General features: G+C 44.7%; 1 protein-coding gene and 2 long non-coding RNA genes across 3 annotated transcripts; 1 reads left to right on the top strand and 2 right to left on the bottom strand.

The window, feature by feature from the left end:
* Nucleotides 1–48: 48 nt before the first annotated feature.
* On the top strand, nucleotides 49–16,719 carry LOC310927709 (nucleoprotein TPR-like; the record flags this gene model as incomplete). The annotated part of the gene is given in 56 exon segments (XM_083890082.1): nucleotides 49–199; nucleotides 820–924; nucleotides 1,085–1,149; nucleotides 1,348–1,438; nucleotides 1,548–1,651; nucleotides 1,765–1,929; nucleotides 2,137–2,229; nucleotides 2,420–2,500; nucleotides 2,593–2,680; nucleotides 2,838–2,975; nucleotides 3,067–3,161; nucleotides 3,282–3,479; nucleotides 3,568–3,675; nucleotides 3,777–4,000; nucleotides 4,089–4,290; nucleotides 4,292–4,320; nucleotides 4,322–4,475; nucleotides 4,554–4,702; nucleotides 5,087–5,249; nucleotides 5,366–5,500; nucleotides 5,654–5,794; nucleotides 6,143–6,350; nucleotides 6,479–6,702; nucleotides 6,841–6,981; nucleotides 7,093–7,209; nucleotides 7,345–7,548; nucleotides 7,622–7,797; nucleotides 7,893–8,040; nucleotides 8,288–8,425; nucleotides 8,647–8,778; nucleotides 8,884–9,014; nucleotides 9,136–9,346; nucleotides 9,438–9,566; nucleotides 9,652–9,765; nucleotides 9,881–9,985; nucleotides 10,085–10,288; nucleotides 10,374–10,412; nucleotides 10,508–10,675; nucleotides 10,865–10,976; nucleotides 11,074–11,267; nucleotides 11,392–11,453; nucleotides 11,581–11,780; nucleotides 11,891–12,094; nucleotides 12,690–12,811; nucleotides 12,933–13,007; nucleotides 13,217–13,489; nucleotides 13,569–13,761; nucleotides 13,849–14,057; nucleotides 14,158–14,229; nucleotides 14,325–14,416; nucleotides 14,783–14,895; nucleotides 14,987–15,085; nucleotides 15,750–15,894; nucleotides 16,028–16,125; nucleotides 16,249–16,359; nucleotides 16,451–16,719. Coding segments are annotated over 56 exon segments (7,698 nt in total). The 3' UTR covers nucleotides 16,507–16,719.
* Nucleotides 16,720–21,504: 4,785 nt separating this feature from the next.
* Nucleotides 21,505–22,948, bottom strand: LOC310927640. Its single transcript, XR_014592825.1, has 4 exons — nucleotides 22,816–22,948; nucleotides 22,561–22,611; nucleotides 22,343–22,393; nucleotides 21,505–21,876 (listed from the first exon to the last, which is right to left on the bottom strand). It is a non-coding gene; the product is annotated as an uncharacterized lncRNA (long non-coding RNA).
* A 908-nt stretch (nucleotides 22,949–23,856) lies between these two features.
* On the bottom strand, nucleotides 23,857–25,015 carry LOC310927746. The gene is made up of 3 exons (XR_014592832.1): nucleotides 24,971–25,015; nucleotides 24,736–24,837; nucleotides 23,857–23,914 (listed from the first exon to the last, which is right to left on the bottom strand). It is a non-coding gene; the product is annotated as an uncharacterized lncRNA (long non-coding RNA).
* Between the last annotated feature and the right edge of the window lie 359 nt (nucleotides 25,016–25,374).

Genomic DNA, 25,374 nt, shown 5'->3' with positions numbered 1-25,374 from the left:
AGATTTTGTCCATTCGGGGTAACTTGTCGGTAGGGGGGTTCGGCGGAGATGGCGGCCGTCCTGCTGCAGGCTCTGGAGCGGACGGAGTTGAACAAACTCCCCAAAGTAGTCCAGAACAAGCTCGAGAAGTTTGTGACGGAGCTGCAGAATGCTAACGAGGCGCTGAGAACGCAGCACGAGCGGTTCAAAGCAGACAGCGGTGAGTAGTTACTGCTGTTTAACATAAACTACGAGCTGTGGGCTGTCTATATCAAACATCAGTGTTTATTTATGTGTTTCACTGAGGTGTGTTTTCACCACAGCTTTAAAAAAAAAAAAGAAGCCCGTTAAAGGTGGATTATGTAATAAATCTAAATCAACTGGCCATAAAATCCTCCTAATATGTCACAGAGACTCAGGAATAATGTTCATATAACAAACTGAACTCACCAACAACAACAGTACAGACAAAATATTTGCGTTAAATAAAATATATTTTGCAGACTGCAAATCATGTTTATGTTTTGAAATCATGTTTTGGCATGTGGCGCCACCTACCGCCGTCTACCAATCATTGCAGTCAGTAGAGTCTCGGCTGCCGAGCAACCACGGGTTGCCAGTTACGTCAGAAAACGAAACCTAAAAGACCTCGGTATTTTGAATTTGAATGTAGTAACTGTTTTTGGCCACATTCTTACATATGGCGCCTTTAAGGTTAGCTTTCATGATGGGTTCATTCTGGGCGACGTTTGGCCAAAGAGACAAATAAATTCTGTTGTCCAGTACATGCTCTGCCCTGTGTCCTCACCTTTTCCTGTTAAATGTCGTATACACCTATAGAGCAGCAGTACTTTGACATCGAGAAGAGGCTGGTGGAGAGCCAGGAGCAGATCCTGTCTGCCACCAAAGACCTGCAGACAGTCAAGGAGGAAAATAAGAAACTCAGTAAGTGTAACTGTGGATGAACAGAGCATCGAATACAAATTGAATGACACAACCTGTAACAGAGTGTGGACTTCTCGTCACACATTTAATCTCCAGCTGTTTTTTTTCCAGTTTTACTTTGAGTGATTGTGATGTTGGTGTCATTCTTTCACTCGCACAGATGACGAGCTGAGCACTCTGAAAGGAATAGAGGGAGAGACGCCTCAAGATAAAACGCCACAACAGGTAAACAAACCCACAAAACTAACAAGGAGGATGTCAGAGATGATCGGTTATTGTGTGGTTGTGGTGGATCACATCATTTTAGAGCTGCAATTAGTTTTTCTGCTGATTTGATCTGCTAATTATAAAGATAATCGTTAGTTGCTGCCCTAAATGCAGGCAGGTTTTTTTTAATGTGTGTGCTTGCATTTCTCTCCACAGCAAACAAAGACCAAGCATGAGATCGAGGCAGAGAGGCGAGAGCTGGCGAGGCTGCTGGAGAAGAGGACGCAGGAAGTGGAAAACCTAAGTGGTAAGATGTTTGATAGCGGGGGAAAAAGAAAAAGTACAGTCACAAAAAATGGAATGGAAATGTAATAGGTTTTTCCATTTATAGCAATTCCATTTGTATGTGTTTTCAGAGGATGTGAACCGTCTAAGTGAGAAGCTGACAGAGACCAACAAGATAAAGGTGGAGCTACAGTTGAAACTGGATGACATCCAATCATCTGAGGCCTCTGTGCAGGTAAAAAAAAACATTTAAATACTTTTCTTTGTTGGAAAAAAATGCAGTTGTCTTCCTGAAAAACTTTGGTTGTGGTTGAGTAAGTGCATCCATCGCACCGTCATGTGTTGTAGCACCGGGAGAGGCGCATGAAGCAGGAGAAAGAGTTACTTGAAAAGAAAATTGAGTGGCTCACCGCTGAACTGAAGACCAAAACAGATGAGCTGCTGAGCACCAACAGAGACAAGGGCAAAGATATTCTAGAGCTGCAGGGGAACCTGAAGAACAGCAAGGAGCAGGTAACTAACCAACTACGCACACATTCACAAGACAAATCAATTTAGATGAGTAGATCAAATATACGTTTCTGTAAACGTACTCACTGAGGAGTATGTCAGAGGGTGACGGGTTTCTCCCAGGCTGTGATCAGTCTCTACTCGCTGAAGACTGAAACTCCTCCACCGTGTTGCTGATGTGTTTTCCCTGATTACTTCTCTTTCTATCAGGTGACGGTGCTAGAAAGTCAGCTCACGTCTCTGAAGGAAACCTGTGAAAGCCACAGTCGAAGAGCTCAAGACCTCAACAACAAACTCAAACAGGTAACGTCAATGTACCACTGTTTTTCCTCATTTCATAATTGGACATATCAGACAGGATCAATTCGTATTCTTCATAAATATAAATATGACCCTGTAATGGCCTTTCTCTTCCACACAGTCAGTTATGTAGTGCTATTGTTGTGCTCATGTTCTGCGATGCTCAGCTATGTTTATGTTCATTTCCCTTTAGGCTAAAGATGAGCGTAGCGCGATGGAGGAGAAATACCGCAATGAGCTAAATGCTCATGTCAAGTTGTCCTCACTCTATAAGGTGAATTTCCGATGTTTGGGGCACATTTTAGCATGATGCAAAATAATGCGTACTTACCTGCATGTTGCTGCTCTGACCTATATTCCCTATAGGGGGCAGCGACAGATATGGAGAAAAAGAACCAAGAACTGAGCAGAGCAGTGGAAGAGCTTAGCAAAGTGGTTAAGGAAGCCGGGGAAGGTAAGACTCTGTTATTTTTGCATTCCATACAAGATAAGTAGGCGCATGTCCATGTGATTTGGACAACTATTGTGTCGGGGTGCACAGATCACGAAAAGGAAAAGTCCACTTTCCATTCATTAACAATGACTTATGACCGATGTTGCTGTCTTTTCAGCTAATAAAGCTCTGGAGAAAAAGGTGTCGGAGGGCAACGAAATAAAGGTTCGCCTCGAGGCTGAGCTCAAAGAGAAAATCGGCAAAATGGAGAAAGAGCTGGAAAACGCCACGATGAAGGCTGTTAGCAAACACTGCTGTAAGAATACACACACACACATTCTTGTACAGCATGTTCTATACACACATGTATGGATGTATGTCAGGGTAAGCATGTGTTTGTAATTCAGGTGCACCTTCTGTGACCGAGGAGCAGTTGGAAAAAATGTGTCCATCGGCAGCCGCCATTTCTGCGATAGTGAAGCCTGGCATGAAGTTCTTTGATGTGAGTGCTCTTTAATATCACAACAGTGATACGGTTAATATCCTCTGTAATTACTGGACTAGTTCATTTGAGTATTAGAATACAAGGTGTTAATCCCCCGCCCTGGGTCTTTGTGTCTAGCTGTATAATGCCTATGCCGAGTGTCAGACACAGCTTCAGCTGGAGAAACAGGAGACCAGGAGAGTGAGCAGAGTGTTGGATGAGATCGTGCAGGAGGTCGAGTCCAAAGCGCCCGTCCTGAAGCGTCAGAGAGAGGAGTACGAGAGCATTCAGAGATCCATGGCCTCCCTGTGCACCAAACTGGAACAGGCTCGAGTGGTCAGTGAAGATGCACGCTTGTCTTGACGTTGTTGTCACACATGTACACCTCGTAGCACTAAAACGCTGAATGCCACGTTGTAATCAGGAGATCCACGGTCTGCTGAAAGAGAAGGAAGAGGCCAAGCAGCTCTGTGACGCGATGGAGCGAGAGAAACTGAAGACAGAGCGACAGCTCGATGATACGTCTGCACAGGTACGCTCCGCCACACTGAGACAAAAGCCCCGCTTCCACCAAAACTGTACAGTTCAGTTTAGTTCATGCAGTTTGAAGTGTTGCATTTGTCTCTGGATCAGCTGTGTACTCTTCTGGTGGAGCTGGAGGAAGCCAGAGGTAACCAGGTGTCCAAGGACGACAACAGCTCTGCGGACATTTCCAGCACCTCTGAGGTCATCGGCACGCAGCAGTTGTCTTTCCGCAGCGTGGAGGAGCTACAGAGGCAGAACCAAAGTCTGCTGGGGAGACTGAGGGAGCTGGAACACGAGAAGGCCACTCAGCAGAAACAGGCAACATCAGCACGGTAAAAAGTCGGAATGTATATGCCGACATATATAAATGTTAAGGTACAGGAGGTGCAGTGATGAGCTCCGTCTCTGTGATCCCTGCAGTGTGTCCGAGTTGGAGGCCAGCATGGACAAACTTCAGAAGGAGGTGGAGCAGCTGAGGGAACAGAGGAACCAGCAGAAGCAGCTGGCTGACTCCAGCGCCAGGCAGAGAGACATGTACAAGGCCCTGTTGACACAGAGCACTGGCTTCAGCCTTCCCCCTCAAGGTGACTCACAAATGCTTCCTTACGTTGCACCTCGACAGTGAACAGTTTGGGTTCTGGTTCTTGACAAAATGACACGTCTCTTCCACTTGTGTCTGCGCGTCCAGATTCTTCACCTCAACCTGCAGCTGTCCGTCCGTCCGCCCCAGGCACTCGCTCTACGCCGCAAAGAACTGCTGCCGCTGAGTCGGTGCAGACTGCTCAGACTAAAGCAGCTTTAAAACAGGTACGTTCATCACACAGACGCCAATCTAATCCTCATCAAAAAGATGTGCTCAAATTCTGTTTAACGTTGCTCTTCCAGCTCAGTGATGCCTTCAGTCTGTACAAAAAGGAGAAGGCAGAGAACGACAGGATGTTGACTGAAACAAACGACAGGCTGCAGAGACAGATAACTGAATTCACTGGCAGCCACGCCAAGCTGACCTCCCAGCTGGAGTTCAGCAACAAGAGGTTTGTATTTGTCCTTAAAAAAGCTTCAATTTAAATCACATGAGGTTTTTTTTTAAGATTTGAAAAGTGCTTACATTTTGGATAAAGGGCTGAAACGCAACAAATGGCTTATTGACTGAATAGTTTGCTGATCAGATGGAGGAATAAAATAAGACCTCGCTTGCATGTGTAACTATTGTAAAACATGATTTTGGTTTTGTAGCATAATACCATCTCTTTTGTTGTGATTTAAGACGTGAAAAAGTATTGATTTATTTATGTATAATATTCACCTCAGTGTAAGATACTGGAAAGGCAGGAACATTGACACTGAAATAAGCTAAAACCAGTACTGGAGTACAGTTATTGAAGATAATCTACTTCGTATGCTCGTCTTTATGTCAGGTATGAGATACTCCAGGAGACGGTGTCCGCCTACCGCAGAGAGATTGGCGCTCTTCAGGACAGGAACCAAAAAATGGCTGCTGTAGTCCAACGACACGAGCACTCGATCCACACGATGTGTCAGGATCTGCGACAGGCGAATGAAAAACTGGCACTGGAAGAGGTGAGAGGATAAATGTTAAGATGATTAAATCGATTATAAAGCTACTAACTAACTAAATTAATTTTCAGCTTTCTTTGCTCCATATAACGAATAAATCATGAACACTTTTTTCTTAGGTGCGTGTAAAAAACGTGACAAAAGAGAGAGACATTTTAAAGCAAGGGGAGAGTCGACTGTACCGAGAGAAGGAAGCCGTACTGGCTGAGCAACGTAACCAGAAACTACTGCTCACCAACCTCAAGACTATACAGGTGCGTATTCACTTAAATTAGTGTTTAATAATGAACATGTCTCCTCATTATATTATTGGATCAGATGCATATGTTCTATTATAAATAAAGGGTTAGCACGCAGTGTTTCGATTTGGTTAAAATAAATTTGTCTCCTCTATATTATTTGCCCAGTTGACGATGGAGCGTACGGAGACGGACACACGCCAGCGTCTCGAGAACAAGATAGAGCGCCTGGAGGGAGAGCTGACTGCCATGAAGACTAAGATGGACAAGGAAGTTGCACAGAGACATACCCTGGGACGTACTATGGATGTATGTAGAGCATATACACTACTACTCACAAAAAGTTAGGGATGTTTGGCTTGTTTTGGATTCAATTTCAGAATGCACCTAAAATGCACTATAACCTTTACAGGTGAACTTAAGTTAACCTTCTCTAAACTTCTGAATGCACATGTCCAATTGTTCAATGTTTCAGTACTTATTATATATATATACTATTTGTTATTGAGGTATTAGGTAGTTATTGAGATGTTTAAAGTTTGAGATAAAGTAATGACCATTGCATCTTTCTACTTAAATTTTTGTTAAATGTATTTATATACTCTCCTTATCTGGTGCTGTTGTAAAGTCATCTTTGTTGCCACACATCCTGTGCAGGCTCAGTTGTTGGAAGCAAAGAAGCAGCTGGAGACCCAGAACGTCGTGCTACAGAAGACCAGGGATTTGTTGCGTAGTTCTGAACAGCAGGTGGCAGCGTTGAAAGCCCAGCTGACCCCCGGCGGTTCATCTTCAGATGCCGCAAACAACGGCAACAACTCAAACAGCCCAGCTACCCGAGCTACACCGCTCAGAGCTCCACTGAGAAGTAACTGACACGGATGCGCAACAATATGACAAACACCAAAGTGTCACAAGTTCAATACCCAGCTCGAGTTAGAACCTCTAATAAAGACACTTTTTTTTAACATGTTCGCTCTCTCTCTCCACCTATAGTGCGCCCTCAAACACCAACAGCTCCACCCCAGCAGCCAAGCCAAGCGTCCGGCCAGCAGCAGAACCAGTCAGAGAAGGAACTCGCAGAAGTGAAAGGTCTTCTGCGAACTGCTGAGGAACGGAACGATGAACTCAAAGAGCAGCTGAAGATTGCTAATACCAATGTTGAGCAGTACAAAACTTTGGTACTGACTCTGGAAGACAGTCTGAAGGAAGAAAAGGAGGTAAGTTACGGTCTTCCATTTTCTCTTTGCTTTTTCTTTCTTTTTTTTTTATATATATATAAACTTGGCCTATAACATGTCTTAACTTGAGAAAATACTCCCAGAACATTTCACTCACAACCTGACTTTTGTCACCAGTTCCGTGCCTCCCTGGAGATCCGACTGAAGGAGTCGCAGGAAATGCAGCAGCAGCTGGAGAAGAGGATTGTAGAGGTGGAGAAAATGGGGCAGCAGGAGCAGGAGGAGAGGAGGAAGGCAAGGGAGATCCTGGAGAAACAAGTAAGCATGAGTACTCACAGATGTTCTGTAATTTATACACATGCTCTGCGTTTTCTCTATTTCATAATGGCAATTACAATTGCAACTTCTTCTCCCCTCTGTCTTTTCCAGCTGTGTGAGGTGCAGCGTCAGCTGAAGGCCAGTCGGACTGAACAGCAGGAGGCGCTGGAGAGAGCGGCTGCGTCTCTCACAAAGGAGCAGAAGGCCACACAGGAGAGTCTGCTGCAGGTTCATGAACGCGCACACACACACACACACTCGCACAGTTACCACGGAACACATTTGTCTTGGCTTGGCGTTAACATTCAGAATGGACTCGGTCCGTCTTCCGATCATCTCGGCTGATCTCTGTTCTCCTTTCAGACCAAGCTGGCTGGAGAGGCGCAGGCCAAGTATGAGCGAGAGCTCATGCTCCATGCTGCCGATGTGGAGGCTCTGCAGGAGCTGAAGAAAAAAATCCAACGAGATGTGGCTCAGAAGACCGAGTTGGAGGAGAAGCTAAACAAGACGTCCCTGCTCCTGCAGGAGAAAACTGCAGCCTGGAACACGCTGGAGAAACAGCTGAAGGTAGGATAACTAAGGCACGAGAGTGAAGGAATGGAATGTCGTGTTTCTAATCTAGTCTTGGACTCTTCTTTAGGAGGACCTGTCTAATCGTAGTCGTCGCACTGAGGAGCTGGGGAAGCAGAACTCCCTCTTGCACCAGCAGATGGATGAAATGGCCACCAGTAGCCGTCAGCAGCAGCAGAAACAGCAGCTGGACCTGTCGTTCAGTGAGGAAGGGAAGACCACTGAGCAATTATTAGAAATACTCAGGTACTACTGCAATACCGTGGGTGGCTGGGTATGCATTGATAACGCTTCTCGAAGGCTGAGTTAAACGTTTTATGTATTATGTGCCTGTTTTGTAGGTTTGTGCGGCAGGAGAAAGATATTGCTCTGGCTCAATGTGAGGTGTCGGTGGGAGAAGCTGTTCGCTACAAACAGCGAGTGGAACACCAGGACCGAGAAGTGAAGGAGCTACAGGAAGCTCTGAATGCTGAGAGGGAGAAAATGCAGGTGGGAAACCGGAGATGAATCAAGTATTAAAAGAGCTTTGAGCTTGAGATGATGAACCTGGAAGTAGACGGATTTAGTTGGGATTACATTCATGTTTTACATTCATGTATAGCATGAAAAAACCTGAACTGGCTCGCAATATGAATAAGAACGGAAAACATACCGCGTCGCAATGAATTTACGACAACTGGAAAAGATTTTGTTTAAAGTAATGTTGATGTTTGATTTCTCCTTGCTCTCCCGTCAGGTTACAGCTAAGACTCTGTCGCAGCAGGAGGAACAGCTGAAGAAGATGAGCAGTATCGCTGCTCTGCAGGAAACCAACAAGATACTCAAACTGGACAGAGACAAGCTGCAGCAGGAGCTGCTTCAAGCGGAGGCTAGAGTAAGATCAAAGTGTTAATGTATGCTTCAAATGTCCATATGTTCATATCTAATATTGATTTGTCAGCTCTTTTTCTTTGATGCAGTTTTGTTTTCCAACTCAACAAGGGAAAATTCTAGACTGTGCCGTGTTGATATTGTTTCAGAAATGAGTGCAGTTTGCCTATGGCATTTAATAATGGGGTTTATTTGACTTACTGACTGTCATTTCTGTCTTGTCAGGTGAAGAAGCTCCAGTCAGACATCAACCCACTGCATCACTCGCTGTCTATGCTGTCAGAGAAAAATGGCGGCCTTCAGGCTGATAAGAGGCTTCTGGAAGACGACATCAAGCACTGGAAGAACAAAGCACAGGTAGCTGTTTGGTGGTCCTAGTTTGGTTTATACGACTCACATTTTGTACTTTGTCACAGTTGTAATGCAGCTTCACTGACTGTGTGTGTGTGTGTCTCTCTACAGCAACTGATGAACCAACAGAAAGATGGAAACGTGGAGGAGAGGCAGAAGCTGAACACAGAGCGAGAAGCTCAGCAGAGACGCATCGCACAGCTCACTGAAGAGCTGGCCAAGCTGAAGACTGAACTGGCCAGGTGAAACACACACACACACATTTCAGCCTAGATCAGTGTTTCCATTTTCTGCTTGGGGAAAGTAGGAGTGTTTGATGCATCTTAAAATGTGACCTAACTGAGAATATGGTGTGTGAATCAGATCCACTGCCAGCACAAATGCAGCACAGTCTCAAGTGCAAGGCTTCAGAGACTCGGTGGCACATCTGATGTCGGAGAAAGAGACTCTGAAAAAAGACGTGGAAACAAAGACCAGTGACATTCTGGAGAAGAACAAGACCATCACACAAGTCAAGAAGATCGGGCGACGCTACAAGACCCAGTATGAGGAGCTGAAAGCCCAGCATGACAAGGTTTGACTGCAGTTTGGATTAAGGCTATAGCAGACGATCAGATGAGAAACACTGGAAAGTCAAAGTCTTGTGTTTTGTCCGTGTGTCGCAGCTGGTCGAAGAAACGGCAGCTAAAACAGGAGGTGAGGCAGCTCCAAACCCGGAGTTGCAGCAGGAGCTGAGTAAAGCCCAGGAGGAGCTGAAAACCCTCAGAGAAGACGTTCAGAAAAAACAGGAAGCTGTGAGCAGAATGATTCTTTCAACCTTCATTAGCCCAATGTAGAAAGATGGTGCACCACAGTTTGTTAAATCCTTTCTTTCTCCAGACTCAGAAAGCCCAGCATGAGTTGGAGGAGGCCCAGAAGGAGATGCAGAAGACCAGGGAGAAATTGCAAGAGGTCACTAACCAGATGACACAGAACCAGAGCCAACTGACACAGGTACCGAGACAAAAAATAGCAGACATTTCTAAGGTCTTCAAGGTGGGCTGTGTCTCTGAAGAGCCACATAAAAAGGTCTAAAATCACATCTGTGTAACCTCTTTCCTTTTTATAGCTCCAGACCCAGTTGACTCAGTCTCAGACTCAGCTCCAGCAAAATCAGAACCAGCTGACCCTGAATCAGAAGGAGCTTCAGCAAAGCAAGGTCCACAACCAGCAGGTAGGAAGAAGTCACCCTGGGGTCACATCATCATTTTATTGTAAAAACTCCTAGATTTCCAGACGCATTAATACCCAGCCATCATTTTCCAAATTCTAGGTACAAAACCAGCTGAAAGCAGCTCAGTCTCAAGGTCAGGCCCGTCAGCACCTGATCCAGAGAGAGCTTCAGCAGGCCAAAGAGGCGCTCCAACAGAACCTCGCCAGTCAGAAAGAGCTGCAGCAGACGCAACAGACGAGTCAACACAGCCACAACCAGGAAGTCAATAATCTCAAGACTGCTCTGAGCCAAGCGGAGGGGAAGGTGAGCACCAGGTCTTTTTCTGTGATCTATTTTCTTTGTGCAGTTTTTAAACAGAATGTTCCTCTCTGTGCTTGCATTCAAACAGGTGACTGAAGTCCAGGGACAGCTGGACAACCTGCAGAAGGTTGGAACGACCCTATCCATCTCTTAAATGTATGATTCAATTAAATATGATGTGTGCCATCTATATAAATATTCTCCTGATTATTTACCCGTCAGGCGGTTGGTGAGCGGGAAGCAGACTTCCAGCGTCTGCAGGAGCAGCTAACTGAAGCTAACAAGACCAACGAAGCAAATCAAGCAGCACAGGCCAAGAGTTCCCAGGCTAGAGATGCTAACACTGCTACTGACGCTAACCAAGAGGAGGTCGCTAAACTCAAACAAGAGGTAGTTCAAAGTCTAATAACTATTTCATGCGTACTTAACCTGCTAAATAACAATGCGTTGTGGGTTTGATTTATTTCCACTTCAATTAAATACATCCTGAAATGGAATAGGTCTTCTGCAGTACATGGCCTCGTGTTCTTCACCATTTATAATCGCAGTGATTACAGTGCTGTTATGTTTTTGCTTCAGCTGAACGAGAGCAAGAACAGAGAAGAGCAGCTGAAACAACAGATGGCCGACAAAGAGGAAAAGACCAAGAAGGCCTTCATGGGAGCCAAGACCAAAATCAACCAACTCATCAGTGAGTTTCACATACACACACACACACACTTCATTGAGAACACATACTCGTGAGTTTAACATTAATTTGTCCGTGTTGCCTACGCTTTGATTCGTAGCTGCCAAAGATCATCTCTCTAAAGAGACGGAGGAGCTGAAGCAGAATAAAGAGGAGCTGGAGGTGAGAATGAGCGCCCTCAAGTCTCAGTACGAAGGTCGACTTCTTCGCCTGGACAGAGAACTGAGGGAGCTGAAAGAGACGCAAACGCACTCCGAGTCCAGAGAGGAACCACAGGACCAGAGTGGACCTAAGGTACGTGCGTCACATGATGTCATCCACCCTTAAGCATCACCTGCTTTCACGACACAATGATTATTTTATATCTGGTAATAAGTAGACTTTCATTCAGTTTGTGTTTCTCTCTTTTTGAACGCAGGTGGTTGATCAGCCCAGATCTTCAGACCAGCGGCAGATATCACTGAAGAGTCCGGCTCAAGGGTAATTACACACACCTGAAACTGCTCTGAATGGCTGTAAATGCACTTTTTCCAAGTTTCCTTCAGTGAATTTAATCAGACAGAAATAACATGAGGTCCACTCTACTGAAAAACCATTTCACTTTCAGCTCCAGTCTGTCTGAGCCGCCGACTGCGAACATCCGCCCAACTCCAAGTACGCCATCTTCTAGCAACAAGCCCAGCCCCTCCCCGGGTAGCAAGTCCACGCCCCGTGCCAGCATCCGGCCTATGGTTACCCCAGCAACCGTCTCCATCCCAACACCTACTGCCACTGTGATGCCAACCACACAGACTGACAGCCAAGAGGGTGAGAGTAAGATCTGATTGAACACTAAAAAAAACATATTTGACACATTATACGATGCAGATTGCACATTCACAAATGAATGAGATCACATGCTTTGCTTTATGTTGTAGTGCTAATGAGTACAGGAGCCTCGGTACACTCCACCACCTCCAGTCTGGTGAGCGTGTCCACCCCCATAAATCAGCCAACCAGCACGCAAGCCACAGCGTTTGTCCAGCCCACCCAGCAGCAGCAGCAGCAGGCGGCCAGTCAGGACGCGGGATCCAGCATGGAGGCGGAGCGACCCTCCACGTCCTCCGCTCTGATTGGAATAGGTGACCAATTTATTACCCACTGCCTAAACGTTATGACACGCTTTTGTACTCGACGCAATGTGGTTCACGAGTTCCAAAACACAAGGTCACAAGGGGCTGTCTGGCTGGATTTCAGTAAATATTAACCCAAGGCTGACGACACTACACAAAGGAAGTAACGGCAAAATACGCAACACTCTTTGGACTTTAAAAAACATTTAAAAAGTTAAGTTGCCACTTGATGTTAATGAATCAGTAGAAAATCTCCATATGTGAAATAATCGTAGGAAAATAAATAGTATTTTTACAATATTGCCCTAACCAGAATCTAGCTATTTATTAGCAAACCGTAATCAAAGCTGATGACAATTAATGAGTCATCAGATTATCATTTAAAATGATATAATATTGTTGTTTACACATCAAATTGGCTTTAATTTCAATGATGGAACTATGTGTGTTTGGGTCTATGGTCGATGGTGGGTTGTTACTGTATTTGGATCACTCTGATTTAAAACTGTCTGAACGAAAGAACACACACTCTCCTTATGTCCTTGTGATTTTAACCAATCAATATCCCGGTTTGTGTTTGCGTTTTTGTGTCTCACCAACACAGGAACAGGTTCAAAGCGAGGCAGAGAGGAAGAGGACGATGATGAAGAGGAGAGCAGGCCAGAGAGTTCCATCTCGCCACCGTTCACGAAGAAAACACGACTTAAACCATCAATGGCCCTGCAGGTAAACGCATGTTCAACAACAGGAAACAAGACCGACCGTGACATCACATCCTGTTGGAGTACAGCTCTGTAATCTTTGTGTGTGTGTGTGTGTGTGTGTGTGTGTGTGTGTGTGTTTACAGATGGAAGGTGATGAGGAGATGGAAGGTGAGCTGAGGGATGACGGGGAACAACAGGACTCACCTGATGACAGTCAGGTCAGTCACTGATGAACGCCACCTGGTTTAGCAGCAAGTTTTATATGGAATAACATATAGGTCAGAGGAAAAGTAAAATTTCTGATGCAAAATGAAATTATAAATTACAAAAACAAAGTGCGAGTCTGTAGTTTTCATCCTTTCGTTTTCCATGAATACGAGTATTGTTTTAAAAAGTCCTTACTGAAGGAAGTATGTTTGTGTGACAGGAGCTCCCAGAGGAGGTTTTCCCCGTCTTGGCTGAAGACGACGAGGACATTGAGGAAGAAGGCGTGTCCCAGTCCGTCCCCTCTTACCAGATGTCCTCTCAGGACTCGGATTTGATCCGAGACGTCATCGTGATCGACACGGACAGCGAGAGCCGCGAGAGCCGCGAGAGCAAAGAGGTGGACAAGCAGAACGATGAAGGCGAGGAGGAGGAGGAGGAGGAGGAGGAAGACGAGGAGGAGGAGGAGGACGACGACGACGACGAGGAAGCAGAGGTGCTGCTCTCTTCACCAACTGTCCAGAATGTTTTCAGCTCTGACCTGAAGTGTTAATAACAGAGTTTACTTGCCTCAGTATAAGGAGGAAGAGGAGGAAGACGATGACGAAGACGATGCTGATGGTGACGGTGGGATGACGGGAGGAGACGAGAAGAGCAGGGAGGCTGAAGATGAAGAAGAGGAGGATCCATCGGAGGCCACAAACGCCGAGGAGGACGTGTACGGAGCGTCTTCGGACTCCCAGCATGCACCTGAGCCGCCACAGAGCAGTGAGTGTCATGTGACGCGACGTGAGCATGAATTGATTCAGTCGCCCCTCGTTTTCTTATCAACTCGTGTTTGCTCATTTCCTGCAGGTGAGGGCAGCAGCAGTGTCCCGTCAGAGTCTGACTCCACCAGAGAACCCGCACACTTCCCCCCGATCTCCTCCTCTGTCCCCTCCCCCTCTTCCTCCTCCTCCTCCCTCACTCCCCACCTGCCCCATCCCCGCAGACCCACACACTCCCTCCCTCCAAGGCTCTACATCCAACCTCCGGCTCCAGAGCTGGGACCTCCACACACACAGGTACATTTTCACTAAATTGCAAAAAAATGATACTTTTCCATAGAAGAGATTTCATAAATGTTAGAAAACCTGACGGTAATATTGTGATGATGTTGTTCAGAGACAGTCCTCTCAGCTGCGCAGACCATCAGTCGGACGTGGACTTCAGCTCACTCCTGGAATCGGCAGCACGGTGAGAGACGGAGCTCGTACATGAACTGGATTTTTTTGTTCAATTTGTGTCGTTTTTGCGTCGTCGTAGTTACCCAGGTAACGTTTGTGTTGCAGCAACATTTCTTTGACGACGATGACAGGATGGTTCCCAGTACTCCCACTCTGGTGGTTCCACACCGCACTGATGGCTTTGCTGAGGCTATACAGTAAGACACACACACACACACACGTTGTTGTCATGGATTCAATTAAATAAATATAACATTAAATGAATCAGAAATACACTCTATACATTGTCAATGTGGTAAACGACTATTCTTGCTGCAAACGTCTGGTTTTTAATGGAATATGTACATAGGTGTATAGAGGCCCATTTCCAGTGTTCTAATGGTACATTGTGTTTGCTAATCACGTTAGAAGGCTATTGGATGATTAGAAAACCCTTGTGCGATGATGTTAGCGCAGCTGAAAACGGTTTTGCCGGTTCTTTGACTAAAGCAAAATTATTATTTTGAATAAAATTCATTATTTCTAATGTTGTCAATGTCTTTAACTGACTGCCATGTTGTCAGTTCTCCTCAGGTGGCAGGTCTGTCCACCAGGTTTAGGTTTGGACCTCCAGAGGACCTGCTGCCTCCGACATCAGCGTCTCACTCTGACCTGGGACAGCTGGCCTCTCAAGGAGGTAAAGCTGCACTCTTATAACCTCTGACCTCACTAAGAAACACTCCAGGTGTTTTGCTGTATGTTGCGAAAATGGATTCTGTCTGTTGTAGGTTTGGGGATGTACGAGTCACCTCTGTTCCTGGCTGCTCACGATGAAGACGGAGGAGGACGAAGTGTCCCCACCACGCCTTTACAAGTGGCTGCACCAGGTAACACACACACACACACACACACACACACACACACACACACACACACACACACACACACACACACTCACACACACACACTCTAACCCAGGGGTCTGCAACCTTTAGAATGAAAAGAGCCATTTTTGTCCCCTCTCCTTTCATCCTTAAAATGAAGATAAAATAACATGTAAAGTTGTTGTTTTTACACATATACTGTATTCAAAGAACTACAGTTTGTCCCACGTTGATACCAAACCTATAAAGTGTAGAAAAATGACTTTGAGATGAAATTTTATGTACAATTTTATGTAGTTTATGTATGAAAAAATCTGCCTGGCCTAAGTATATGGATCTAAGCATGGACAGGACTCCAAATGTGAAATTCTTCATGTATGCATTACTTTAATGGCTTTCAGGGGAGGTTTTTCAATTGGATGTGATGGACAAAATATCCAAAACACTATTATTTACGCCTTTAACTTGACAAAAAAGTGTGAAAAACATGAAAAGTTTTTTTTCTTCAAAGCGAGAAGGAGCCACTACAGAGGGGCTGAAGAGCCACATGAGGCTCTAGAGCCGCAGGTTGCAGACCCCTGCTCTAACCTCTTAAATCCCCAAAACGCCTTTTAAAGATGTGAGGACCAGCCAAAATGTCCTCACTGTCCCTCTTACTCTCCGTCAGTGACCGTCTTCACAGAGTCGCTGCCCTCAGACAGTGGCGACAACATGGCCTCCCAGTCTGTTCCCATGGTAACAGCCTCCACGGGGATCCCTGCTGCCGCCTCAGACGACGGAGACGAGGTCTTTGTGGAGCAGGAAGGAGACGGGTGAGCGACGCGATGCGTTTAAACGTGTATTCTTAGGTTTCTTTCGGAAACCGTTGTTTTATTTTGTAGCGTTAAACTAACTTTTGACTATAAAAGGATTAATTTGTACGATAATGTGCGTGTTTCCCGCCAGGCCTGGTATCGAGTCGTCTTTGGACAACCAGGCAGAAGTGGAGTCGTCGGGGCAGCAGAGTGACGACGCGTCGCTGCCGTCGACAAGCCAGGACCCTGGTAACTGATTCTGTTTACTGGGAAAAAGAAAAGAGTGTGTTCAACCCGCCTCTTGTTTCGTCCGTCCTGCGTTGACGGCGTCCTCGTCCTGGCTCACGTTTCCTCTCTGTGTTTTGTCCTCAGACACCAGCAGTGTTCCTCAGCGACGCACAGTGAACAGCCAACATCTGCTCAGCAGTCTGTCGGCCAGAGGAAGCAGAGGACGGGAGGTCAGGATGTTGACCAGTCGCAGAGGTAACTCGCACACACTGTCTTACAAAAAACTAGATTAACAAAAAGTACAAATTACACTCATTTACACAAACTAACATCTGTCTCTTCTCAGGGACTTACTCTCGCGGAGGAAGAGGCGGGGCCATGGGCAGAGGGGGCTTCGCCTAATCAATGAACAGCACTAACACTTCAAAGAGCTCATCCAATCACAAAATAAAAACATGGACACCATTTTCTTTTTATACACATATCAACGAGACACCTGCTACGTTAATAAATCAGTGATTCTAAATCGTTTGAAGCGCAGGAGACGACGACGACGTGACCTTTGTCCTATTTTTTACCGAGTTTTTGTCCTGTTAAATTTCATCGTTTGTACGATCCGAGCTGTTGACAAACTTATTTTAATAATAAAGTTGAGTCAGTTTGTCCTGTTAACAGCTGTCTTTATTCCGTCTCGTCTGATGTTTGTCGATCTGAGATTTTGATTGCGATGGGAGACGGGGGCACTGTCCAAAATAGGGGGACGTTTGGCGTTAAAGATGAGGAAGAGATACATTCATGTACTCTAGTCTCATGTCGGAAAACAACCGCGGAACTTTGCACTGATGCTTTTAAGATGACAAAAACTGGATACTTTCAGCAGCTTCTAAAAGGTGAAGGGGAAAAGTACGTCCAGCAGGTGGCAGCATTTTCTAAAGCCTCGTTTGTGATGCGTGCGACCTACATAGCATACACCGAGACCCGAGTTTGTGCTCAACGTGTTGTTCGTTACAGTATTCGCCTCAACGACAGGGGGCGTACAACAAAAAGATTCAGCGAATAAGCAGGAAGTCAACGTCACGCTGCCTAGCAACAGTAGTAAACAACAACTTTCCGCCATTTAATTTTAGCATATCGCTTTTGTAACGCGTTAGCTAACTCGGCGCTGTCGGACAGAAGAGTCAAGCTAACCTGCTCGGCCAGTCTTCCCTCGAAGGCGTCCATGTTGAAAGGGAAGAGTTGTCGCGGGCCACAGCCGACAAAGTTACAAAAATTTAAGCTAGGTTTCTGTGTCGGACCGGGCTATCGACACAGGAAATGACGTCATTGTTGTCGCGAGCCCGGCACACGACAATAAAGCTAGCTTTAGGTGGTGTTGTTTTGTTTTTTTACTACAACTTAAACTGCCATTTTTGTTCAATTAGGACATGAACATTGATTAATTCCAGGTAGAGCTGCTCCCGCACAAAGCTACACTTGATTTGAAATGCCGTGGTATACTTTCCGTGACTTGGTACATTCCACTCCTCCCTTCGCTGTCGATCTATTTGGAATGTTCCGATCGTGTTTACCAGTCGGAGCTTAATTAAATGCGGATTCAGAAGTAAAGAGGAGGAAAACATGGTACCTGCTGCTTAAAAATGATCCACACGCTCTGTTTACACCCGATGTTAGCATCCGAGCTGAGTAATCCGATCACAGGTGTTCTGATTACACCTGCTAATGTGACGTCACTGCTGCTTCACTTGTCAATGCAAACGTTTTCAAAAAAACTGACATGGTATTAAAGATTTAATTTCAATAGTATGACGTCAAAAACGTCTTCATACTTGCATACAACAATGTACTACTATGTCAACAACTGTCCAAAGTGGTTGAGTATAGTAGTTTCAACAAAAACTGTCCAATCATAGACCGTCCTGGTATATTATGTTGTCAAAAATGTCATAGTTTAGTATGTCAACAACTGTCCAGTGCCCTAGAGTATGTCAAAAACTGTCCTAAAATAGTATCAACAAGCTGTCCAAATATAAACCGTCAAATGTCAATAGTATATTATGTCGTCAAAAATGCAATGCACTTCAAAAATTACCGTTCTAAAAAAGGAAAATCTAGCTTGTTAAAGGGACACAGTGTAGTATTTATGGGTTTATATAACCCAAAATCCACTTTTTTATACATATTATGTGCTCCTGCATTGTCTTGTCGCTGTATAATAGTTTTTGTTTCATTTTAGTAGTGTTTCAAAAAGTCATGTAAAATAACATGGTCGCGGGCCGCGGTTGCATAGCCACTGTTAGCAGCGAGACACCATGTTTCTACCGGAGCCTGTAAGGACAAAAGTGAGAGAACAAATCAAGCGTCTCTTTACTTGTAGCAGAAGTCCCGCCTCCTCTCTCTCCGCTTCGTCTGCTACGGCCGCGGTAGCTCGCCCTCTCCCTCGCCTAACGAACCTCATCTGCTGACACGGAGAAAGACGACGAGGACGACATTTGACCAGCTGAGGATACCGTAGCGCTCAGGAAAGGGAGGGGGTGAGCAGAGGAGCAGTTCTTTGTTGTAAATGTCAGCCTCTCCTCTAGATGGCACTATAAACTACTTACTTCACCTTTAAGAGCCATTATTGACATTTTATTCTCTGCATCTCGCACAAACGTGTGTCTAAAAAGAACGCAGTGAAGAAACGCTCGAGTCACACCGAAGTCGTTGTCTTAAACCTTTTTTTTATTTCAGCTCCCAAAACAGATCATTTACAGAATGCTGTGACACTCCCGAAGCTTCCTTTTAGCTTTCTCTTCTTTTTTTTTGCTTTAAAACAACCGTCATCATCAGAAGAGTCACAATAATTTAATCAGCATGAACATCGCGTGCAGGACAGCGTCACATCTGCACACCTTTAAGTTGACGGACAATACAACAATTCTCCTCGGCATCTTTTGAGCTCACGTTGGCTCTTAACATGACTCCTGATCTCAGTTTAGTAAAGACAAAAAAAAAACACCAGTTTCGCTCATGACTGCTGTCACGTCTCTCCTCTCTTATGGCTTTGTTAATCGCAAAAAAAAAAAAAAAATCCCTAAAAGTTCTTAATAAAAATGTTTTCCTTTTTTAAAAAAATCTAGAAGCTCAATCTTTTTTTTTTTTTTTTAAATGTTACAAAATGTTTCACATTGACTTTATAAAGTGTTAGGGAGTAGAAAAGACCAGCTAGTGTTAACACACACACACAACGTGGAAACATCACAGTAAACGTGTGACGACCGAACTATCACACACACACAAAAACAGAAGTGTTGTGATTATTCCTACAAACGTCGGTTTCTTTACTCACAATCTTATCTGTACCAAAACATGAAGTGATGTTTAAACTGTGCTGCAACCATTTATCACTTACTAAATTAATCTTGATAATCAATTGTGAGTGTTTTTCAGCTTCTTACATGAGGTTCAACATTTTATGAATTAAATTCATCAATCGGGGCCGCATCTTAGGACTATTTGTCATATCTCGTGCTCGTTTTGGTCCTTTAAATGTCAGAAAATGTTAAACCAAACCAACAAATATTCACATTTAAGAAGCTGAAACCCACTCAAAAAAAAAAAAAAAAAAAAAAATCAATAGTTGCCGCACTAAGTTGGAATCATTCGCTACCAAACGTCAACCATTTAAAAACCTCATACAGACATTTAACGACATAAAACCCCACACATACACACGAGTGGGGTTTCCACAGTGAACCAGTGGGAGCAGGAGTCGCATGGAGCTTTAAAAAAAAAAAAAACATGTGCTGCTGGTGAATTTAAAAACAAAGAATCCTGACGCCCAAGTTCTTCACTTTTAACTTATTTGATCATGTGGTTGGATGCTCCTAGTGTTATTTAATGTTTGAAATATGAAAAATAAAAATCGACACAAACGCACACAACAAAGAGGAAAAAAAAACAGTTCAACATCCTGATATTTAACTTTTCACAGAAATGATTTGTCAACACACACACACACACACTCTCGTCTCCAAGTTAAGATGCTCATGGCTCATCCTGGAGTCGACACATACTGAGTGGTAAATAAACTGAGGAAGGGTGAGGAAGAGGGAGACGAGCAGCTTTGCATAGAATCTACAACAGAGTCCAGGTGCAGCCACACAAAACACACCCACCGCTAACCACGCCCACTTAATCCTAACCTTAATGGTGCGTACCATTTGTGGTACGGAACTTCGTTTTTTGTTTTTTTTACGAGATCAGCAATGCCAACATGGAGACGACGCAAAGGCCTCGTTTAGACTGAAGCCCAAAATTGGATTTTTTAAAGAATATCCACATTCTAGCTAGCTCAAGTTTTTCGGATTTTTCCAAAAAAGGATTCAAACCCGTTTGATTTTTACATCTGAACGTCGGTCAGGAAGATCGCAAAGATTCTTACACAAATCTGATTTGGGCTGCAGTCTCAACTAGAAGCCGAAACACTGTTTCATTTTCAAACATAAACATGTTTGAGTGCATATAAATATCACGTAGAGCGCCGATATCCACTAGTGTCGCCAACATCGGCTCGCCCCGAAGATACAGTTGCGTCTATTTTTTCCCTCCCGCGCAAATTCTCAACCGGAAGTCCCAGTTCCGACATAAGTGAAAACTGTCAGGGTGTGTGGCGTTTAGTGGACACATGGTGGCGCTGGATATTCCCAACAGAGCAGAGGGGACACAATGTTTGAGTGAGACCCTGGTAGACGAGCACAGAGTTCCTAGTCGGATGTCTGAACTGTAACGCCCCCCCCCCTCAGATCAAATTTCCAAAGTCCGAACAAGTGAGCCAAAATACAGGTTGGAGCATCGTAACCGACTGGTGTTGGTAACGATAGCTAGGCCTGAGGTATGTTCACGCTACACAAAATCACCTGCGAGGTGGCGCCAGTTCCAGTTCCGACGCAAATGGAACGCACCATGTGTCACGAGAGGCCGACCACTACTCATCCCTGTGGAGTTAACAGCTAAGCTAATGGGCGAGTCGGCAGATTTGTTCCCAACTTTCTCGTCCATGCTGGGAAAAGCCGATATATTTTCACGCGCAACATTTCCGCTGCTTTTCTGATGAATTCTAACTCGCTGCACTCACTCTGCCCTCTGCTGGTGGTAAATACTTCAGGTGTAGTGATGGGTTTTCTAGGCTGTATATTTTGAGAAGTAAAGGTTTAAAAAAAAAAAAAAATAGAAAGTGACAGTCCTACTTTCTGTGGCCTGGACATCTAACCATAACACACACACACACACACACACTTACACACAACGTAACCACCCTAGGTGCTCGACTAGAGAAGAAAACAAAAAAGTGTAAAGTTGACAAAAAAAAAGAAGGTGTATAACCAGTTTTCAGACATTTACTCAAATGAGGACCTCGTTCAGATCTGGTGTCAACGTTTATCCCCAGTGATTAAGCAGCGATCAATCACAGCGTATGTCAGGTGTGAACGTTTTTGTACTCAACGTCGTCAGATCTCAGCGATGGATGTTAGAACCAGGTCTGAACGAGGCTTTTGACACTACAAATAAAATATTTTTTAAAAAGGAAAGAAACAAAATTTGAAAAAAGCTAAGTACAGGTGTGAAAACAGAGGGGTGAGGGTGGGGTTGGGGGGAGTTGTCATGACGACTCAATCATTTCTCTGGAGGTGGAAAAATGCATCATTGTCCCGAGTGCACTCAGGTGGTGCTGATGCAACGTCAGTGGGCTCCTTCTCCGTCACCACGACGACCGCAGCAGCCTCTACGTTTCTGTGGAGAACAAAAACAAGGAGGGAAATTGGTGAAAACAGGGCGTTTCCTTCACGGTCTCGCAGTGTCTTAAAAAAAAGGTACATTTTGTATAAAATTACCATGATTTGTTTAATTTTAGAGGAACCATACAACTTTAAATAAAATAAAATGATGTTTCAGACCACTAGATGGTGCCAAGTGATCACCGTCACTAGAGCTGTGAGAATTCTGCAAAATATTATTTCCCAAATAAAAGTTTGGTAACACTTTAGATTAGGGAACACATATTCACATTCATACTATACATTAGTAAATATTATCATGTCATAATAGAGGTAGAAAGGCACGTAATATTTTCAGTGTGTGAGCGTCAGAACTTTAAAAACACATCGTCTTGTACATGCTACCGTCTTTTTAAAAGTAATTTGCGTGTACAGCTGTAGCTCAATTGCAGCTTATGGAATGAACCAGTATTATTTTTTACCTGTGGGCTCATCCTGACTCTGTTCCTGTGACTCAACATATTCTGCCGCAGCTGCAAAAAAAACAAAAGCACACAGACAACCATGCAAAGTCGTGTTATATATTTGGTATTTAATCACAATCAAACAATCCATGCTTAAATTTCAATGCAAGCTTTATTTCTGATTCCACGAATTGTGATAAATACAAATAAAACAGTACATTTGTGTGTGTGCCTACCTTCTTCTGCTGTCTCTTCTACGTCTTGTGCTACTTCTTCCGTCTCTGTAACTGCAGAAGAAGAAGAACAACAAAGAAAGTTAGAAAACCATTCTGGACCATAAATGAGTATTTATTGTACGAGTGCTTGTGTCCAACATAAATAAGGCACATACTGCATACCGGCCTATACTGCAGTCAGCCAACAGGTTGCACTACCCATGTTATGTGTTCAGTTAAAAGCACTGTTGTCCACTTGTATGTCAAACTACTCACCTGGGACTGTTTGATCCTGGACTGGTTCTGGAGCAGCCTCTGGCTGTTCTGCTTCTTCTTCTGGAGCTGCCTCCTCCTCCTCCACAGCTTCTTCTTCTTCTGGAGCAGCCTCCTCCTCCTCCACAGCTTCTTCTTCTTCTGGAGCAGCGTCCTCCACAACTTCTTCTTCTGGAGCAGCCTCCTCCTCCACAGCTTCTTCTTCTGGAGCAGCCTCCTCCTCCACAGCTTCTTCTTCTTCTGGAACAGCCTCCTCCTCCACAGCTTCTTCTTCTGGAGCAGCCTCCTCCTCCACAGCTTCTTCTTCTTCTGGAACAGCCTCCTCCTCCACAGCTTCTTCTTCTGGAGCAGCCTCCTCCTCCACAACTTCTTCTTCTGGAGCAGCCTCCTCCTCCACAACTTCTTCTTCTTCTGGAACAGCCTCCTCCTCCACTTCTTCTTCTTCTGGAGCAGCCTCCTCCTCCACAGCTTCTTCTACAGACTCCTCCTCCACAGCTTCTTCTTCAGGCACAGCCTGCTCCTCCACAGCTTCTTCTTCAGGCGCAGCCTGCTCCTCCACAGCTTCTTCTTCGGGCACAGCCTGCTCCTCCACAGCCTCTACTTCGGGCACAGCCTGCTCCTCTACGATTTCCTCCTCCACAGCTTTTTCTTCAGGAACAGCTTCATCCTCAGCTTCTTCGGAAACAACTTCCTCCTCCACAGCTTCTTCAGGAGCAGCCTCCTCCTCCACAGCTTCTTCAGGAGCAGCCTCCACCTCAACAACTTCTTCAGGAACAGCCTCCACCTCAACAACTTCTTCAGGAGTAGCCTCCTCCTCCACAGCTTCTTCTTCAGGAGCAGCCTCCACCTCAACAACTTCTTCAGGAGCAGCCTCCACCTCAACAACTTCTTCAGGAGCAGCCTCCACCTCAACAACTTCTTCAGGAGCAGCCTCCTCCTCCACAGCTTCTTCTTCAGGAGCAGCCTCCTCCTCCACAGCTTCCTCTGAAGGAGCAGCCTCCTCCACAGCAGGTTCTTCTGAAAGAGCAGCCTGTTCTTCCGTTACCTCCTCAACAGGCTCCTCCTCCTCTTCAGATGTGGCCTCCTCCTCAACTGGAGCAGCCTGAGTGAAACAATAAAGTGAGTGACAGATGATGAAAACCTGTGTACAGTTATACTAGACATCATGAAGAGGGACGATCAAGCTGGCATCAAAAACCAACATTACAAATAATACATTTATGTAATAAATGTTTCTGAATGTTATTTTAATGTCAAGATACAGTGAGACATGAGCAGCTTTACTGGGTAAACTGTACCAGCAGGAGGTGCCTGAGTTTCATTTGAGCTGCTAAGGAGATTGTGAGCCGCTGATACCATTACTGTCCTTTCTTATGGGTGGAGCAGTTCAAAAATAAAGCTGCTGTAAAACCCGCACTTAAGTCCACACATTCAGGAGATTGTTAGGAGGAGCAGTATGTGAGGATGCAAATGTTTCCAGAACTTCTGCCAGCGAGTGAGTCTGTGTGAGAACACCGCAGAAAAAGGTCAGGACAAATTCCGTCTCCTTCTCACTCAAGCCAGGCTCCGCCCCTCACCTGGATGCTCCAGACTATCTAATGTTGTTGAGAATGTCTTTGACCTGGGTTTGCCATTTAAACATGAAGAACAATGTCAGAACCTTGTTCTCTGGACATTTTCTCATATATATATATATATATATATATATATATATATATATATATACACATGGATATATACATATATATGTATATATGGATATATATACATATATATGTATATATATACATATATATGTATATAACTAAATAATTTTCAACATCACTGCACACCATCATAAAAACATTCCATCTGCCAGCATAGCATTGAGTATTGACCCTCTTTGCAATTATGCTGCAGAGAACAGTGACAAAAACTTCATACCTCCTCCTCCTCTGGAGCATCCTCTGGAGCCTCCTCCTCTGGGACATCCTCTTCTACAACAAGAGGCTCCTCCTCCAGCACCTCTGGATCCTCCTCAAACACCTGAAGAACGGTAAAACATCCAGGTGCCATCAATGGTTGAATATTGTATTTGTCTTACCATTCCAGTCTTCAGTAAGATACTTCAGGCTAAAAAAATGTGATGCCTCTAATGATTAACCAGGTCTGTACAAACCTCAGGTTCAGGTTCTGCCTCTGGTTCTTCTTCAGGCTCAGCCACTTCAGGCTCTGGAAACAGAAAAACAGACTGTTCCTTCACATGCACTGGGAAACACCCTGGTAAATCATGCCGTGACACTGCCTGTTGCCAAGTTCTACTTCTTTGTTTAATTAAATATGTTCATATATTTAACATCAGAGAGTAAAACCAGTTCACCCTAGCCTCTGTTTCACATCCATGGGTGTTAATCAGCCTACAGTGATAAAGGGTAGAAGTGTTTGTACTGTACCTGGTGCTGGAGCCGTAAATTCCTCTGCCACAGCAGCTTCGATCACATCCTCGTCCAGAGGCTCAGGGTCAGGCTCCACAATATCTGAGGTCAAAGGCACAAAAAGATGCACAACTTTAGAGAAGGACTT

The sequence above is a fragment of the Microchirus variegatus genome (assembly GCF_963457635.1).
Source record: "Microchirus variegatus genome assembly, chromosome: 5".
NCBI lineage: Eukaryota > Metazoa > Chordata > Actinopteri > Pleuronectiformes > Soleidae > Microchirus > Microchirus variegatus.
Note: the sequence above shows the minus strand (reverse complement) of the source record. Positions and strands in the feature narration are given on the sequence as shown.